General features: G+C 42.6%; 1 protein-coding gene across 18 annotated transcripts in view; it reads left to right on the top strand.

Moving 5' to 3' along the window:
* dtna (dystrobrevin, alpha) overlaps positions 1–18437 on the top strand; it is a 223332-nt gene that overhangs the window by 63990 nt on the left and 140905 nt on the right. For 16 of the 18 annotated variants that reach the window (XM_055634132.1, XM_055634128.1, XM_055634137.1 and 13 more), the window contains one exon: positions 16431–16498. In XM_055634132.1, the coding sequence (XP_055490107.1) occupies positions 16432–16498 (67 nt within the window). In that variant the 5' untranslated portion in view covers position 16431. Of the gene's footprint in view, positions 1–2788; positions 2997–3317; positions 3477–16430; positions 16499–18437 lie in introns of those variants that run through there. The other 2 variants (XM_055634133.1, XM_055634131.1) reach the window with 2 other exon arrangements.

Here is an 18437-nt window from a genome sequence, read left to right as displayed (position 1 = left end):
GAGGAATATTTAAAACTTGGTTTCATACCCGCTGTCCATGATGAACGGTCACCTTTCTGCCTCTTATGCCAACAATGCTTGACCAACGAATCAATGAAACCAGGTCGTCTTGAGGCGCATTTCAGCTGAAACGGAGTTCACTTTTTAAATGATAAGAATTATATATCACCACATGGGGAGGGGGGGGGGGGGGGCATCAGGATTTTAGAGGTGATTAGGTGGGGCATGGCCAAAAAAAGGTTGGGAACCACTGGTGTAGATGGAATAATTGTATGTCTAAAAGTGAGGGAGGGGTAGGAAATGACAGCAAAAAGTAGCAATTTTTAAATGGTTGTAGAATTTCATTGTTCTAGCTTCTCATAGTGGGTAGGATGTTGCATATCTCTTTCCCTACCCTTCTAATAACAACCCAGGAGGTTGTTTTGTTCCTTCTTCTGAACAGGACCGTCATACTAATCTCTGCTATCTGCTCCCCAGTTGCCCACTGGCAGCAACTGAGTCCACTCCACCTCTCCACCACTGCCTGCCTCCCCCTCCCAGCAACAATTGTTGAATGTGGTAGTCAAGTGCTGTCGTCTTGTTTGACTAATCTGCAGGAGTGTCTGCAACAATGCTAAATTGGGTGAAGTGTTTAGGAAATTGCACAGTGTATGATTCTGTGTGTGTATCACCTTCACGATATTTTAAAGATGGATTTCTCAAATATCATGATCTTAAAATGGCAGATGCAGAAGCTGCTGAAAAATCCTGCGTGTCTTTATAAAGATGACCTTTAAGCAGATTGATCTTCTGCTTCTATTTCTTACCCTCTTACATTTTTTATGAGGTAATCTGGAGGTAAAAAAAAACTGGTCGGGGAAAGGGAAAAATGCGTCAAAAGTATTGTAAAAAGAGGAAAGACATATCATTTGGTTATCGATCTGATTTTATAGATATGGGTCTTATTGCTAAATGGTGCTTATTTTGGATCTCCTGCGTCCAAGGCGAAAACAGATGTTTCTGCCATTCAAAAATGTTCATGTGATTCCTCATGCTCATAAAAATCCCTTTTAGAAAATTAGTCAGTGAAGAATGTGCCTTGTCTCATTCAAAACATTTATCGGCCTCTGCATCAAACAACTTAAAGTGAGTTGTAATGGGTTTTTTGACAAACATTCCCTTAACATAATAGGACAGGAATGCTCCTGCTAATCAGCAGGTAGTTGGATCACCTCTCTTTGTTAGAGACTATTTCAATCCTTGCCAACTCGAACTGGCAGTCCTGAATTGGTTTTTGTCATCGGGTAGATGGACAACACCTTCAACACCTTGTTTCGACTTGCAGGTTGATCGAAATTAGTCGTTAGGTCTCTTGGTACAGGTGCCGGATAAATTGGCAACTCTAAACCTTGCATGAAAACCAGTCCAGATTAACTTTGTGTAGCAAGGAACCGTAGATGGGGGTTGAGACCAAAAATATACACAAAATGCTGGAGTAACTCAGTGGATCAGGCAGCATATATAGAGAAAAGGAATAGATGGCATTTTGAGTCGCAACCCTCAGATTGACTTTGATCCCAGTGAGATTAATTTCACCATCCTTGGCCAAAATCACCATATCTTTGACATTTTCACAGGTCACAACTGCTTTAGAGATTACATAATTGCCATTTGGTGCAGAATTCACCCTCGGAAACATGGCCTAAACATATTTTGTCGTACATCATCAAATTTATTGGCAAATCAAGTTTTGTTATGTCTATTCTGAAGTTCGAGTTTTAGCTTCTGGGTCCTTCTGCATGTAAGATGGTCTACGGAAGAGAGGTCCAGCCATTGGCATCACCATGCAGTTCCTGTTTACAACTCATTATTCTCTAGCCCAAATTATAATTTGAAACAAATTTAAATACAAATTTATTGGCAACTGTAATCAGGGAAGAAAACAGTGCAACGGATATGAAAGTGACTAAAGTTCATTACTTCTACTGTTCATGAACAATAACTCACTGCGAATTACTCATCTCCAGAAGCAATCATCTGCAAAATTCACGTCTTAAGCAACCTGCAAAATAAGTGCATGTCTCCCACCAGCCTCAAGCCCATCATAACCCTGACCCTACCTCAACAGCCAATCGTACACCTACTCTTGCTCTCCCCACCTCAAAGGCTTTAGCTCCATAGCCGCAGAGTGAGCAGAGGAAAGGTCCTCTATATTGTACACATCTCCATGGGCCTTGTATTCAATAGGGTTGTGTGGCAGTGGGCTGTCATTCAGTAGGCATTGGCCAGGTGCATATTGTGCGCCAAGCATGCCTTTTCTAATGCAGGAGACTCTCTGTGGTCTATGCTTGAAATAATACCCCGATCTGTCTTTTGGGTCATTAACATAAAAAGCAGGTGTTGTCAGCGGTCTTCTTCCACACCGCAACTTTGTTCCAAATGTTCCCAGCAGTGCAAACCAAAGGATAGTGGGATGATTGTAGGTAGGATGATTAGAAGAAAGAAGCACTGCATGTTATCCAGTCTTTGCTTCTGGAGATGAGCAATTCGCAGTGAGTTATCGTTTATGGACTAGAAGTAATGAACTTTAGTCATTTTTGTATAAGTTGCATTTTTTTCTTACCTGATTACAATTGCCAATAAATTTGTATTAAAGTTTGTTTCAAATTATAATTTGGGCTCGAGAATAATGAGTTGTAAGGGCAATTTGACTTCAACAGTGAAAGAACTTTGGCTTTGTTTATCTGGAGCCGGGTGAAAAAAGTTTGGTTCAGCCTTTTATAACATGAACAGCTGGATTCACGGCAGCTATGGCAACGATCACATGATCAGGTGTATTAGATTGCTTGGCTGGAAATGTAGAGGAACAAGAAGAGATTGCATAGAGAGGCCTGGCTGCTAAGATGAAGCATTGGATTTATTTTAGGCTGTACATACGGTTAAACGTGATCAAGAGCACAAGTTGTTCCCGTGTTGCCAAATCAGTGATTGGGGCTATTTTTTAGATATTTCAGCAGGTAAGAATAAATGGATATCATCTCAGAAGTTCAAGATTTCAGTCCTGTGTGAATGATGCCTTATTAGTACATCATGTTTTTTCTTTGAACCTGTAAAACTCTACGTGTATTTCAGCATTTGAAATAGATTTGGTTACATTTCAGTTGCCATGCTGGATCTCTGCCCATAGTAGAGCACACGCAGTTCTCCATTGTAGATTAACGTGCCCTGCTCTTTCACAAAGCAATGCTTTGTAAAAAAAAAAGTTAAAATAGTAAGATTGTTGTGACACTGAACATTCAGCCACTGTTAAATTCCAGCCTTTTATTCTGCATTCATAGCCCAAATGGATGACCGGGATAATAGCATATTCATGGACATTAGAAGTTAAAGGCTTCCGGGTTGAGAAGTCTGGATAAAGTAAATTTAGGTTGTAATTTCAGAGTGGACAAGAAAACACATGACAGCATAGATTGGGGACAAAAAGTAAAATAAAAAATGTAAGTATGAAAAAAACCCATATTCAAATGATTGTGTGTTGTGTTGCTTGCACTGCAGAGTAATAAAGTCAGAAAATCATTAATGTTAAAAACACAGTTGAATGCTGTATTTATGGATATCTAGGTTTCAGAGAAATGGACTTTGATAAATTATTTTCTAATGGTAAAATAATTTTCTAACAAGATATCTGTAAAAATGAAGCTTTTCTCATAAGGCCAAGACCAACAGATTAACTTTCAGTTCAGAGGATTCTGATTGAATTGCCGTCTAATTTTATAGTGCTTTTAAAGATAGTTAAATTTAGCTGGGCAGGTTGTTTATTATTGCGGCTCTGTCAGTTGCAGTAAGAGAAAGTAAAACGAGAAAATCTAGGATTGCATTTACCAGAGTCTTGATCTTGACTTTCAGCTTTATGTTTACAGCTTATAGCACAACATTAATCTTGCATATGTTACTTTCTCGCCAAAGTATTTAAAAACTCTGTTGAATCATTGATTGACAAAGGCAGGTGCTTGGAAATAATTGATGTTAACAGATATTTCCAAAACCTCATCGGAACTTTAGCTTGGCATTTTGGCCGCAGAACAGTTCTTACGTGAAACAACTAAACTAAACCTTTAGTAGAAGGTCACAGTAGGCATTGTTAAATTCTGTATATAAAACATCTTTCTATTTTTATTATTGCTTAAATGAAAAGCCATTGCTTAGGAAATTCAAGATAAGGTGTATCAAATTCAATTTATATGGTGGGACTGATATTATGGCAATTCACATCAATCACACCTAGGAAAACCTATTTTGACCTGCCAGGCCAGAATATATTTTGTAAGAAGACATGAATATTTATCACAGAAACAAGCTATTCAATCCAATTAATTCATGCAGGATGTTATGCACGAGAGCCTCCTCCTGTTGTGCATTGTAGAACACTTTGAGTATAACCATTTACTTCTCCCTCATGTGTATCCATGTTATTTGCTTGTGATCTTTTCCATTACATCAAGTTTTATGTTATTCGGTTCCCAGCAGTAAAATGGTTCTTCTGGTGATTTGATTTCTTGGTGATATACATGGAAGACCTTTAGTGTTGGTCTTGACAATGGAACCTCTGTGTCCATTCATTCAAACCATTTCCTCATTTTATAAAACTTATTTCGGCCACAGTCCTGGATCGTATTATGAGAAAAGATAGCTATTGTATTCACCTTCTCACTACTGTGCATAACTTCACATTTTGGTACAAGTACTTACAATCACTGACCATCAACTTACTCTCAATCATCAACAGAAGTGGCTGGGATTATCAACAGTACCATCAAGTAATATCTACTCACCATTAATGTTCTCGATTTAAGTTCTGGCAGGAATTCCTTGACTCGTGATCACATTACTGACTTGTTTCACAGCACAAGAGCACAATGTTAAAGATCAGATAAGAATATGTGGGTTTCAAAGCACCATTTGACTACAATGAGGCAGCAAGATACCCTTGCAAAATTAAAGCCAGTAGAAATCAGAATGGTGGCAGCTTGGCAGGAGGTTGATGTTGCCATGTTGGAGGGTTGGGAAGCAATGTACTGGATTAATTCAAGAGCAAAAGAAGATGTTAGGCTAGGACATTACTGCAGGAACTCCTCGAGGCAGTGTTTCAACCTCGGTCAACTTCTATCTCCTCAATGATCTTGCATTAATTGAAAAATTTGAGATGAGTTTGTTTGCTAATGGGTTGAATGCTGTGTAGTCCATGCCCACTGGCAGTAAAGCCCAAGCAATGTCCTTGGTAGTAATGACCACTTCTTTCCATCCTACTCTTGGGGTTCAATGATAGTCCATTTCTGGATCCATCAACAACAGCTACATAACTACTGTTGCTCCAAGAGCTATGTGTCCCGTTGCCAGAGACTGATGCACTAGCTTCCTGCGGCTTATCCATCATCTAAAAAGCACACGTCAGCCAGTTGTGGAATATTTTCCTCTTGCCCTGTGAAGGACATTTGAACTACATTCAGGATGATTTGCACCATCTAGGACCGAAGTGGCTGTCTGATTTGTTATCCACACTCAAACTTAAACATGAATTCACTCAACCATGGCTTCACCTAAAGATGCTCAGTAGCAACTTTCCAAAACTTCAATAGCATCGCCCAACCCATGCTTTCTTGTCAAGGGACAAATCCCGAAGCTGTTTATACGATAACACCCAAGAAGTACTCTGATACCACAGACTGTTGCCATTTGGGAAATTGGTAGTTGAAGATAACCAATTTTTTCCTGAACTACTTTATTGCATAAGTGTAATGTTTATATAAGTGTAAAGATAGACACAAAATGCTGGAGTAACTCAGCGGGTCAGGCAACATCCCTGGAGAAAATAAATTGGTGATGTTTCGGGTCGGGATCCTTCTTCAGACTAATTGTAGAAGGGAGAGTGGGGGATAAGACAAGAAGCAAAGATAAAAAGGTGCGAATCGGGGACGGTAACAGATGACCTCAGGTTCGCTGATAGCTGACTATTAATTAGAGACAGGTGTAAGCCCAAGAGAGAGAGATATAGTTGCAAACTGTGGAATCAGTTAACTGACTTTTAGTGGAGGAAAGTGGGGGAAGAGGCAGGGGAAGGGAGAGGGTTAAAAAGAGTTATGTAAAATTGGAGAATTTAATGTCAATACATTAGGTTGTTAGCTACCCAAGCAAAATATGAGGTACTGTTTCTCCAGTTTGCATGCAGCCTCATTCTGGCAATGGTGGAGGCCCAGGCCAGAAAGGTCAATATGGGAATGGGAAAGGGAGTTAAAATGGTTAGCAACTGGGAGATCCAGTAGGCCTTTGCAGACCGAGCGCAAGTGTTCAGCAAAACTAAGCTGCAGATGGCCAGTTAGTACACAAAAGAACACAAAGTGCTGGAGTAACTCAGCAGGTCAGGGAGCATCTCTAGAGAACATGGATAGATGGCATTTTGGTACACTTGTATGTTGCTAATCTCAATACAAAACGTGTAATTCCAGTTCCTACAAGATTTATGTTACATCATCTATAGATTTAATTTTTCTTTCATTCCACGAAGGATCAGTCCAAGTGGTTTTAATGCAGGTTCCAACCTCTAGCGTGTCGTGGTGCCTTTGAGGCACTGCGCCAAGCTTCAACGAGTCCTTCACCATGTAGTCCTACACCTCGGTTCCATTTGGTTCCAGACATTTTACTCTGCAAGAGCAGCAAGTGTCACTCAGTCTCATGTGTGCCTTTCACCGAGTTGATAACCTTCCAACAACAGCTGGTGTTTGTTTCAGTCAACAATCCTGGGAACAGTCCGTGAAGTACAGAGTCCCATGTTAAACAGCAGTTTGGGATAAACCTAGATATTTCTTTGCCGATCTTCTTTGCAAGCTAACACTTCAGGATGTATATTTTTTACAAATATTTTATTCATAAAATATATAATAATACATTTGGGATGTGTCATCACCCGGATTCATTGCTTTAAGTAATTCAGTACACTCCTTATGATATGTCAATGTCATTTGTGTCTTAAGCTTGAACATTGCATCAGTGAAAAGTTGGAGAGATTGTTAGTCCTTCAGAATCCAGTGGCTGCAGGACCTGAGGCCCTCACTGCAAGGTGGACAATTAATGTCTGCCTAGTCAGCCATACTCTTAGTATAGAATAAGAAACTGCTGATGCTGGTTTACACAAAAGGACACAAAGTGCTGGAGTAACTCGAGGTCAGGCAGCATCTTTTCGGGTCGGGACCCTTCTTCAGACTGAATACTTTTTCCCTGTGTATGTATGGGAAAAAGTGCCTTCTAAATGTTCAGCAGCACTTCATTATATGTAACAAGGCAATATGTTGTTAAATGCAATCCAACTTTGATTTGAAACACGTTTGCTGCAAGATCTCAGTCATACATAGCTGAATTGAAGTTCATTTGCCAATTATACTAATTCTGAAAGGTTATTAATGGCCCAGGCTTGCACTCAGCAGCAAAGCAAAGGAACTTCATCTATTGCGACCCCAATTGGTGTCTGGAATCTGTTCTAAAGTTACTCTCGAACCCAACAGCTGTCATTGTCATAAGTCTGTCTGAGAAGCCAAACTCATCAAAATATTTCAGCTGTTTAACAGAGAATGAACTAAAGATTGGAATATGTGCATGTAATTAAAGCTGCAAGGGTCACATATGTACACGGTTCAAAGTCTGTGATATTTTGAAACGTTCTCGTGTGGAAATTGTAACACATTAGTGGTGCGTGGATTCAAGTTTATTTCTCAATAATTCATTTCTAATTTCAATTCTGTTCTGATTGGAAGGGATTTTAATTCAATGGACATCTGAAATGTAGAATGTGATCATGCTGAGTAAATTGTTTTTTTTAATTTGTTGTGATACAGTCTTATGGAAATGCTTGTATTCTCCTGAATACTTAAATGTGATTCAAGTCAAAAAGCTGAAATTGTTGCAAATTGATATCTGGACTGGTTTAACAGTAAATTGAAGATTTATGCTGTAGAACATGGAAAGAAAGAACAAATGATAGAAGCCCATAGCCAAGTAATATGGTTCCTTCAGAATAAAAGGTTGATCGACTAATGAATGTTCAGCCCTTTTACAGTTTTCACTGTCAACACGGTGATTATTGCTGTGTAAAGACCCTTATATCTGTAATATTATTGGGCCTTAACGTTTGCTTCCCATGAATGGTATAAAGAGCATTTTCCCAGACAAAAATCCAAACCCAATCACATTGGTATGGAACATTTGCATTTTTCAGCTTGAAATTGTGCAATATGGTGCATACTGTAGCGAGTCTTTTAACTTACACTTGAATGCAATATATATGCTTTAAATTGGATTGGAGCGTTTTTGAAAGGGGGGAGGCTGTGCGATCACTGATCACTGGCCTTGGGGGTACCCGGTGAGGGAGTGGAGCAACCGAGTGGGGAGAGGGTGTGGAAGAAGGGTGTCCCCCCTCCCAGGGTAGGAACCTTTTGAAATTTGATGTATTAAAATCATGTTTTAGTGCACTTTAGAAGTATGATTTCAATGTTTTTTGTATGAAGTATTTTTAAGAGGTAACTTTTTAAGGGGTAACTTTATCCACACAAAGGGTGATGGGTGTATGGAACAAGCTGCCAGAGGAGGTAGTTGAGGCAGGGACCATCCTAACATTTAAGAAAAAGTTAGACTGATACATGGATAGGACAGGTTTGGAGGTATGGACCAAAAGCAGGTAGTGTAGCTGGGACATGTTGGCGGGTGTGGGCAAGTTGCACCGAAGGGCCTGTTTCACACTGTATCACTCTATGACTACATTAGACCTCCAATGCTTCAAAATCAAGTGATCGAGTTTTATTGCCATATACTCAAGCATAGAAACATAGAAAATAGGTGCAGGAATAGGCCATTGGCCCTTCGAGCCAGCACTGCCATTCAATATGATCATGGCTACTCATCTACAATCAGTACCTCTTTCCTGTTTTTTCCCCATATCCCTTGATGTCGTTAGCCCCAAGAACTAAATGTAACTCTCTCTTGAAAACATCCAGCGAATTGGCCTGCACTGCCTTCTGTGGCAGAGAATTCCACAGATTCACAACTCTCTGCGTGAAGAAAGTTTGTTCTCACCTCAGTCCTAACTGCCCCCCCTCTTTATTCTTAAACATTTCGTTGTCTCTGTACTGTACACTGACAATAACAATTAAAATTAAATCTGAATCTGAATCTGAAACTGTGACCCATGGTTCTGAACGCCCCCAACATCAGGAACATTTTTCCTGCAGTTACAGTAAGTGAAAATCTAACAGGCAAGCAGGATGCTTTCACCAACCACCCCCATTTGAAGTCCACTATCTTCCACCGTATCTACCCAGTGCTTGGTACTTACTTCCAGCAGACACTGGTTGTCCTCCAGGATGCACTGAGCCACAGCCTGATCCATGCCAGTCACCTGGGCGAATTCGGCACAGAGACTCTCATGGCAGCGGTGCAACGCTTCGACGCCTCCGACGGCCCGGGACTCTTGCACTGAGGCTGCTCCATGGCCGGAGCTGCAGTGAGCGACTCGCCAGCCCGGCAAACACTCTCCAGCCCCGCTCCCCGTCCGCATCTGTCCCCGCCGCTGCTTCCGCTTCCAACACCCGCGGCCCATGCAGTTGATATGAGTTTTGAAATTTTCGTTGATCACAGTATTTCTCACAACAGAGCGAGAGAAATTTGTGATCAGCGTGAGAATTTGGTGAAATGCGTGATTCTCACGCTCAATGCATGGGAGTTGGCAGCCCTGCCTCTCTATCCCCCTCTCCCTCTCCCCCCCTCTCTCTCTCTCTCTCTCTCCTCTCTCTCTCCTCTCTCTCTCCCTCCCTCTCTCTCCCACCTCACTCTCATCCCTCTCTCTCTCCCACTCTCTCTTCCGCTCTCTCTCCTCTCAACTCCTCTCAACCCCCCTCTCTCTCTCCCCCCCCCCCCTCATCTCTATCCCTTGCTCTCCCCTGTCTCCCTCTCTCTTCTCTCTCCCCCTCTTCTCTCTCCCCCTCTCTCTCTTCCCCTCTCTCCCTCTCTCTCTCTCTCTCTCTCTCTCTCTCCCCCTCTCTCTCCCCTCTCTTCTCTCCCCCCCCTCCCTCCCCCCCCCCCTCTCCCCCTCTCTTCCCTCTCTCCCTTCTCTCTCCCTCTCTCCCCCCCTCGCTCTCTCTCTCTCTCTCTCCCTCTCTCTCTCTCTCTCTCCCCTTTCTCTCCTCTCTCTCTCCCTCTCTCTCTCCCCTCTCTCTCTCTCTCTCCTATTTCCCTCTCTCTCTCACTTCCTCTCTCTCCCTCCCACTCTCTTTCTCATTCGCCCTCTCTCTCTCCCTCATTCCCCTTCTCTCTCTCCTGCCCTCTCTCTATATCTCCTCTTTCTCCCCTTCTCTCTCTCCCTCTCCCTCCCCCCCTCTCTCTCTTTCTCCCTCCCTCTGTCTCTCCCCTCTCTCTCCCTCTCTACACACTCTCCCCTCTCTCTCTGTCTCTCCTCTCACCTCTCTCTCACCTCTCTCTCTCTCTCTCTCTCATCTCTCTCTCTCTCCCCCATTTCTCCCTCCCACCTCACTCTCCCCCTGGCTCTCTCTCCCCTCTCTCTCTTCTCCTCTGTCTCTATCTCCTCTTTCTCTCTCTGCCCCCCCCATCTCTCTCTCTTCCCCTTCTCTCCTACCCTCTCCACCCCCTCTTTCTTCCCTCTCACCCCTCTCTCTCTTCCCCCTCTCCCTCTTCTCTCTCTCCATTCACGCCCCCTCTGTCTCTGTCTCTCCCTCTCTCTCTCTCTCACCCCCTTCTCTCTCTCCCCACTGTCTCCCTGTCTCCTTCCCCTATCTCTCTCTCTCCACCTCCCTTTGAGAGTCTGTCCCTTCGGCATAGAGACTCTCGCAGCAGCGGAGCTTCCGACGCCTCCGCGGCCCGGGACACTCGCACTGTCCGGAGCGCTCCATGGCCAGAGCTGCAGCGAGCGACTCGCAGCGCCGCAAACACTCGACAGCGCCGCAAACTCACCAGTCCCAGCTCCCCGCATCTGTTCCCGCCGCTGGTTCTGCTCCCATCCCTCCCGCATCCCCGGTTCTCCAACACCCGCGGACCATGCAATTTATCCAAGTTTTGACATTTTCGTTGATCACAAAATTTCTCACCACTGAGCGTGAGAAATGTCTGATGAGCGTGAGGGCGTGAGAGTTTGCTTGAGGGCGTGAGTCTCACTCTCAAAGCGTGAGAGTTGGCAGCCCTGGTTATGGTGAAGGCAGACACAATAGTGGCTTTAAAGAGACTTTTAGATGGCACCCGGAGGTTCTGTGAACAGAGGGATATGCATCGTGTGCAGGCAGATGAGATCTTTTAACTTGGCATCATGTTCGTCGTAGCCGTTGTGGTTCTGTTCTGTATCCTGTTCCGTCCTGTTCTGTATTGTTCTATGTTCTAAACTGTTGACCATCTCGTATTTAAAAGGGTGTCTGAACACATCTGCCTTCTCTCAAAAATGTATAGTTTGCATTTGCTTCTCTAAATGCAAAGAATGAAAACTATTGCACGAAGTCTTTGGGACCTTGTCTCTATCTTTAAACTATTCGGTGTAATTGAAGAGTTGAGGTATTGATTGACCCAAATGATCAGCACTTCTTGATGATTATTTAGCATGGCATTACATCCAGATGAGATATTCAATGCTGTTATATTACAGCACATTGATCTTCATCTTTTTCATTTTCACTGAGCTAAAAGATTGACTAGGTTATTTGTGTCCAAGGGTCTTTGTGTGTGCCTTTTAGTTTCCACATAGAAAGCTTTTTATTTAGCAGAAGAAACTGTTTGCCATGAGATTATACACATGGTACTGATATTGACCATGTGATAAGCAGGTATATACGCAGCCTGATGTAAGTAGATATACATTTTTTGAATAGTCTTTACAGTGAACTATTGTGGACTGAGATCACACCTTGGGCAATTAAGCAATCAGTAATATCTTGTGATCTGTTGAAAATGAACGAATAATGATGAGAGAAATTGAAGCTCTGGGCAGGAAAAAGGAGACATGGCACAGGTCAGGCAGTTGGGATCAATTGTATCCCTGGAAGAGGTTTGGGAACTGAGAAGCAAATCAGGAGGGCAAAATGGAAGCAGCTCTGGCAGATAATAGGAAGGAAAAAACACTTAAGACATGTATAGAGACTAAAGGGCCTGTCCCACGAGCATGCGACTGCATGCGGCGAGCGTGACCAAACCGGAAGCGGGGGCCGCGCGGAGGTCGAGTGATCCCGTACGAATTGAAGTGAAGTTCGAGCGAAGGCGTACGGCGTTGAGACGCTGCATATGCTCATCGAGGCGCTGTGTACGGCCTCAATGCGGCTGCGGGCCAGCAGGCCGTTGCCACGCGGAAACTTTGGACAGTCAGTTTTTTCGGAGCCCTGCGCGATGTAGGGACCAGCTCCGCACAACTCCATAAGACTCCGGCGATTGAAGTGGGACCGGCCCCGCGAGGCCGTACGGCTCAAGCGACCACGTTAGGTCGCGCTTGCCTCATGCAGTCACATGCTCGTGGGGCAGGCCCTTAAGGGAAAGAGGGTAACTAGAGAGAGAGAGAGAGAGAGGACTCCTGATGGGCCTGTCCCACAGGCAATTTTTCAGCGGACAGCCGACGACTATCAAGTCAAGGCGACGACCAGCAACTGGAACGGCGACTGTCAGTGGAACACACCACACACACACACACACACACACTCTTTCTCACACTCACCCTCTCCCTTCATGCTATGCAGGCAGGGGACAGGGCGGAGGGTGAGTGTCTAAAAAATTCACACGTTGCAAAGCCAAGGTGATACAGACACACGCAGCGATGAACAGGAATGTTGGCGTTGTAATTAAGACGGCTAGCACAATGTACGGTAAGTCCTTTAAGAGAGAGGGGAGAAGGAGTGGAGACAACTTTTAATGAGCCAGAGATACACGGCTGTGAAGCTCGGTGGACTTTTAACATTGCCGGTCGGTTATCCTTGGTTCTGAAAACTGCTTACCTTTTATTTTCTCCCACAACTACAACCCACGAGAACCTTCGACCTCCTGGCGACCCACCTACGGCACGAGAATTCTCGCTACTCTCCATGGCGGCTTCATTCTAGTCCCCACTAATTTTTCAACATGTTGAAAATTTCACGGCGACCATAATGAGGGTGCGACTAGTTCCCAGAATGCGGGAACTCCTCGCGACCATGAAGACGACTCCCTGGCAACCACCCGCGAACATGTGGCGACCATGTGGCGACTGCAAAGTCTCCTGCAGTCGCCTAAGTGGGACTGGCCCATTAGAAACCAAAACGGTTATCTCTGTGACTGAGAAGGGCAGTACATGGGCAAAGTTTCTCCTCTATTTTAATTGTGAAGAAAGATTGTGGAACTTGGAACAGTTAATGGAGATGTCTTGAAGACAGTCTGAATTATGACAGAGGAGGTGCTGGCCTTCATAAAGGTGTATGAAGATAGATAAATCCCCCGGGCATGTACAATACGTCACTAGGTGGTGAGTGCTCTGGTGTGACACATTGTGAGGAGGCCAATATTGGCCCCCACTAAATTCATTGTGTTAGCATGGCCTTTTGTCACAGCAACATGTGATGGTAGTGTCTGGGGCCAGCAGACAGGCAGCATATTTAGAAAGAGAACCTAAGGGAATGTTTCAGGTTAAGGATCGTTTATCGGATGAATTTGATGAAAGTCCTCACTATGAACCATTAACCCTTTCTCCTTTTCCACGGAGGCTGTATGGCCTGCTGGATGTTTCCAGCATGTTCTGGTTTTATTACTGCAATCTATCACCTTTTCAAGTAGCCGCATTTCCCCATAGAATGCATTTAATGGGATAAAAGCTATCCCTTCCTGTGGTGGTCCTCGCTCCGCTGCAAGGATTTCCTAAGTCCATGAATGGTGATGAAGGGAGAGTGTTCGTTATGAGTCATGTCAGTGAAAACGATTGAAAAATAATGACATTTGTGAATGTGCTTTTAAATAAAGAAGTCGTAGATCAAAGAACTTCAGTGACAAGCTGCTTGGCAAAGTTCTGGCAAATGGTCTCTGACCTGAAACAGTGACTCTGTTTCCCTTTTCACAGAAACGACTGAAACTGCTGAGTACATCCGGCATTGTTTGTTTTTGTTTTAGATTTCCAGCATCAGCAATTTTTAGTTTGATTATTTTTGTTTATTAATAAGCTGGCTACTAAGTGACTGACCAATATGCACAGATTATTGGACTAAAGGAGCAGATAATTGCTGGGTTGCTGGAAGATGGTTTTGCACCATTATTAATGTAATTGAATGCATGCTTTGAGCTAAAATGTGGCTCTGGCATAAATTCCATTTGGGAGTCCTTGGATGAATTTCCAGTAAAGTCCAGTGCAATCTGCAAAGTACCACTTTTTAGTTCTGCTCTGGATCATTCCAATTTTCCATTGTATGTCTTCCAATGCTTGATTGAACTTTTAGGCCAAAGATTTTCTGGTTTGCTTTGTTGGCGAAGACCATAACATATCCCGAGAAGCTATTTGCGGAAAAGCCGATTCAATTCAAAATTGGAATCTACAATGACAATTATAAAACTTAAAACTCATGTAAGGGTTTAAATGAACAATCAGATTATTGCTGATTTTGCATTAATACCAAATTTAGCACGAGCATTTCTAAAGGTGTGAAATACAAAGAAGACGAAGTGCTTATTTTCTGAGCTGGTAGGCAAGGTGGCTGTGACTTTAGACCAGAGCATCCAGATAAAACCCATGCGATCACGGGGAGAATGTACAAACTCCATACAGACAGCACACATAGTCAGGATCGAACCCAGGTCTCTGGCCCTGTAAGGCAGCGACTCCACCGCTGCACCACCTTGCTGCCCCAACTTCTGGAAGTCTGCGGTTCTACTTCTCTGCTGCAGCCTGGCCACCCTTTGTCAGAAGAAAGAGGAGAAAGGATGGAGATTACCAGTTAGTTACTAGGGTTGGACAGTAGATGAATGTCAGCTTTAATGAAATAATAACAAGAAACTGCAGATGCTGGTTTACACAAAAGGACACAAATTACTGGAGTAATTCAGCAGGTCAGGCAGTATCTCTGAAGAACATAGATATTTGACATTTCGGGATTGGGACTGAAGAAGGGTCCCAACCTGAAACATCGCTTTTTTATGTTCTCCAAAGATGCTGTCTGACTGTCTGAGTTACTCCAGCACTTTGTGTCTTTCTTGAGTGACAACTTTGTCATGCAGATAGATAATAGAATTCTGTTGGGAGACAAGTGAGTGGAAATCCCTGAGTGGAAATTGAACTGCAATTGAAAATCAAAATAGCTGCAAATGCCGAAAATCTAAAAACAACCTGAAAATATAGCCAACGACCCCCAGTATTAGTTAAAAAATATATATAAAGTGCAATCCACTAAAATATTAACTTTATCAGAAAAGAGGTCAACAAATCTTAGATATGAAATATTGTGGGAGAGACAAGGAACCGCAGATGCTGGTTTACCAAAAAAAGACAAAGTGCCGGAGCATCTCCAGAGATGCTGTCTAATCCGCTGCACTTCATGAAATATTAATTATATTTGCCTCTCCACAGATGCTGCAGAGTTTTCCCAGCATTTTCTGTGTTTATTATGGATTTCTAGAATTTGTAGATTAAAAGTAGTACTACAATAAAAGTTTAATTAGCTTCATTCACCATTCTTTGATGAAAAGGAAAATAAGTTTTAAAAAAAGTTAAAAGAGGTTGTTCCAGGCCCACCAGTTTATTTTACTTGTCTAGGGAATTGACAACTCAAGTGGATTGTGGCAAATGCAATAAAATGGCTTAATTTTGTTGCAACAAAGGTGATAAAAGCTTGACACAGAGGTCACAAATAATGTCTGACGGGGGAGTAGATGGTGGTGGTGGTGGTGGCAAATGCTGGAAACTAAGTCAGGCCAAATATGCTTGTTTGTCCTTAATTATCTCGTGATCTTAATTGTTTAGTCTTGGCCTGATCTTCATATGATTATTTTTGGCTTACTTGGGAAATTTACCTCTGAGGTGGACGGAGTCACTTGTACTGATTTTCTTGTTAAATTAAATTTTCTCTTTTTTCTCTTTCCCCTTTTTGATGAAATGTCTTGTTTCACATGGTAGCACCTGATGGAAATCACGATATGGATTTGTGGGAAATTGTTGCCTCTGGTCCACATTGTGATGGTCAACTGTATCATTGTATTAACTGCATGTCAAGCAGTCGGTTAGGGTTAACATTTTCTTGGAGATGCTTGGATTTCAAAACTTGATATATGTTTAGCTGTGGAGTTTTTCTTTGCCACAGTCTAAGTAAGATATAAAATATATACTCCTGAAGAACAGCATGTTTTATGTATATCTATGGAGAATAAAAGAGATCCATGATCGCTTATTTGTTTTCTTTTGTGCCCTTTAGAATGATTGAAGAACGTGGGAGGACAGAAAATATCATGGCCGAAAGAAGACAATTGTTTGCAGAAATGAGTAAGGACTTTGGATGCACAGTTTTGTTGGGATGGGAGGGGCATACAGAGTATTTATTGTCATCAATCCAGATAAACATGTTTCTTTCATTGGGAAATATTTGGGCATTATTTCTTCTTGTATGATCCTAACTATATTTCCATTACTTTCATGTAATTTTCTTCTGTGATTTAATACTTTCTCTTGCCATGGACACCTTTGATATCTTGATTTGTTTCCATTAAATGCACACCAAGCTTATTTTCCTTTCTCAATTAAGTTTATTTTGTAGATATAAGGAAATGCAGATGCTGGAATCTTAATTAAACACACAGTGCCGGAGGAACTCGGCGGGTCAGGCAGCATCTCTGGAGGGAAATTATGTTCAGTAGCTTTGTTCATTTTTAGCTAGGTGTCTTACGTAAGCCATGAAGAATTTGCAATTAAAACTTGAAAAATCCAAGACAGTAAGTGATTACCGTAAAAACCAAGAGCATTCAGGTGACACAGTACAGTCGGTGCTGCTTAAGAGGAGATAGTAATTGGTTGCTATTCAAAGCTGATCTGCGTGGAGGAGGTTCAAATGAAGGGAGATTACAAAACAGCAGAAGAGAGGAGGATAAAACAACGACAAATAATGCAGAAGCTGTGAGACGCAAAACACTGTAGTTGCTGGAAATCTGAAATAAAAGAGATGTTGGAATTACTTAGCAGATCAGCTGGCTTCTGCAGAGAGAGAAAACTGAGCCTGTGTCAGAGTGATTACCTCAGTGTCCCTATGTGGCCTTTACATCAGTGAGACCACGTAGGCTAGGTGACCATTTCGCTGAAATTTGTGCTAGGTCTGCCGAAGCCTGTTGGATCCCCTGGTTGCTAACCATTTTAACTTCCCTTCCCATTCCCATACCTACTCTTCTCTCCTTGGCACTCTTCCATTGCCAAAGTGAGCTACAGGCAAACTGGACTAGCCGCACCTTATATTCCATTTGGGTACCTTACGGCCCAACACTATGAACATTGAATTCACAAATTGAAATTGAACGATTTCATGTAATGCCTCATTCCTGTAAACCCCTCCCCCTCCAAACTGGAGCACACTAATTTCTCCCACCATCTCCTACCCCACCCCCTCCCTCCTCTTCCCTACCAGCCAATCATGCTGAAAATTGTTAAATGCATTGCTGAAATCCATATATATATATATATATAACTTCCACAGCTCTGCCCTCATCAACATTGTTGGTCACATCATCAAAAAACAATCAGATTCATGAAACATGATCTTCCAAATACAAAACTGTGCTGATAATCTCTAATTAACTCTTGTCCATCTAAACACATCTTATCATGTGTCTTATCCTTCAGAATACTTTTTAGTAACTTTCTGACAGATGTTAGGCTCACTGGCCTGTAGTTCCCAGGCTTGCCCTGTAGCCCTGCTTAAATGGAAGCACAACATTTGCCACTCACAGAATAAAGGACTGCCCAACTGTCCTGGTAACAACCTTGTGCTGAGTCTTGGGGGCTGCTCTATACTTTGAAGGAAGATGAGATGTTCTTTCACTAGACTTATATTGGATTGCACTGGAACGGTGAGGGAAGCTGCTTTGCTGAGGTTTACTTGCATTTTGTGTTTTCCTTTCAGCATCTGAAATCTTGCTTTTAGTTTACTGATGCTTCCTTTAACTGTGAGAAGACATTTCTGATAGTAAAATCCAGATCAAAGATCCAGAGGAAATCTATAATCCCTGCCCCATTACCCTCACATGCGTAATTTCAAACTATTTTAATCCCTTCCTTAAATTATAGGATTGCCTTCAATGGAAATTCTTCCTGGCAGCCAACTCTAGCATATGTCAGTGACTCACTTTGTGATCCTCGCTGCCTTTATAAGCTAACATTGTTTTTAGCTTCGTTGTCCTGCATGACCTTTTAGGAATCACATCAGCCAGAAGAGCAG

This window comes from Leucoraja erinacea, chromosome 4 (genome assembly GCF_028641065.1).
Source record: "Leucoraja erinacea ecotype New England chromosome 4, Leri_hhj_1, whole genome shotgun sequence".
NCBI lineage: Eukaryota > Metazoa > Chordata > Chondrichthyes > Rajiformes > Rajidae > Leucoraja > Leucoraja erinaceus.
The sequence above is the reverse complement of the archived record's forward strand: the minus strand, read 5'-3'. Positions and strand labels throughout refer to the sequence as shown.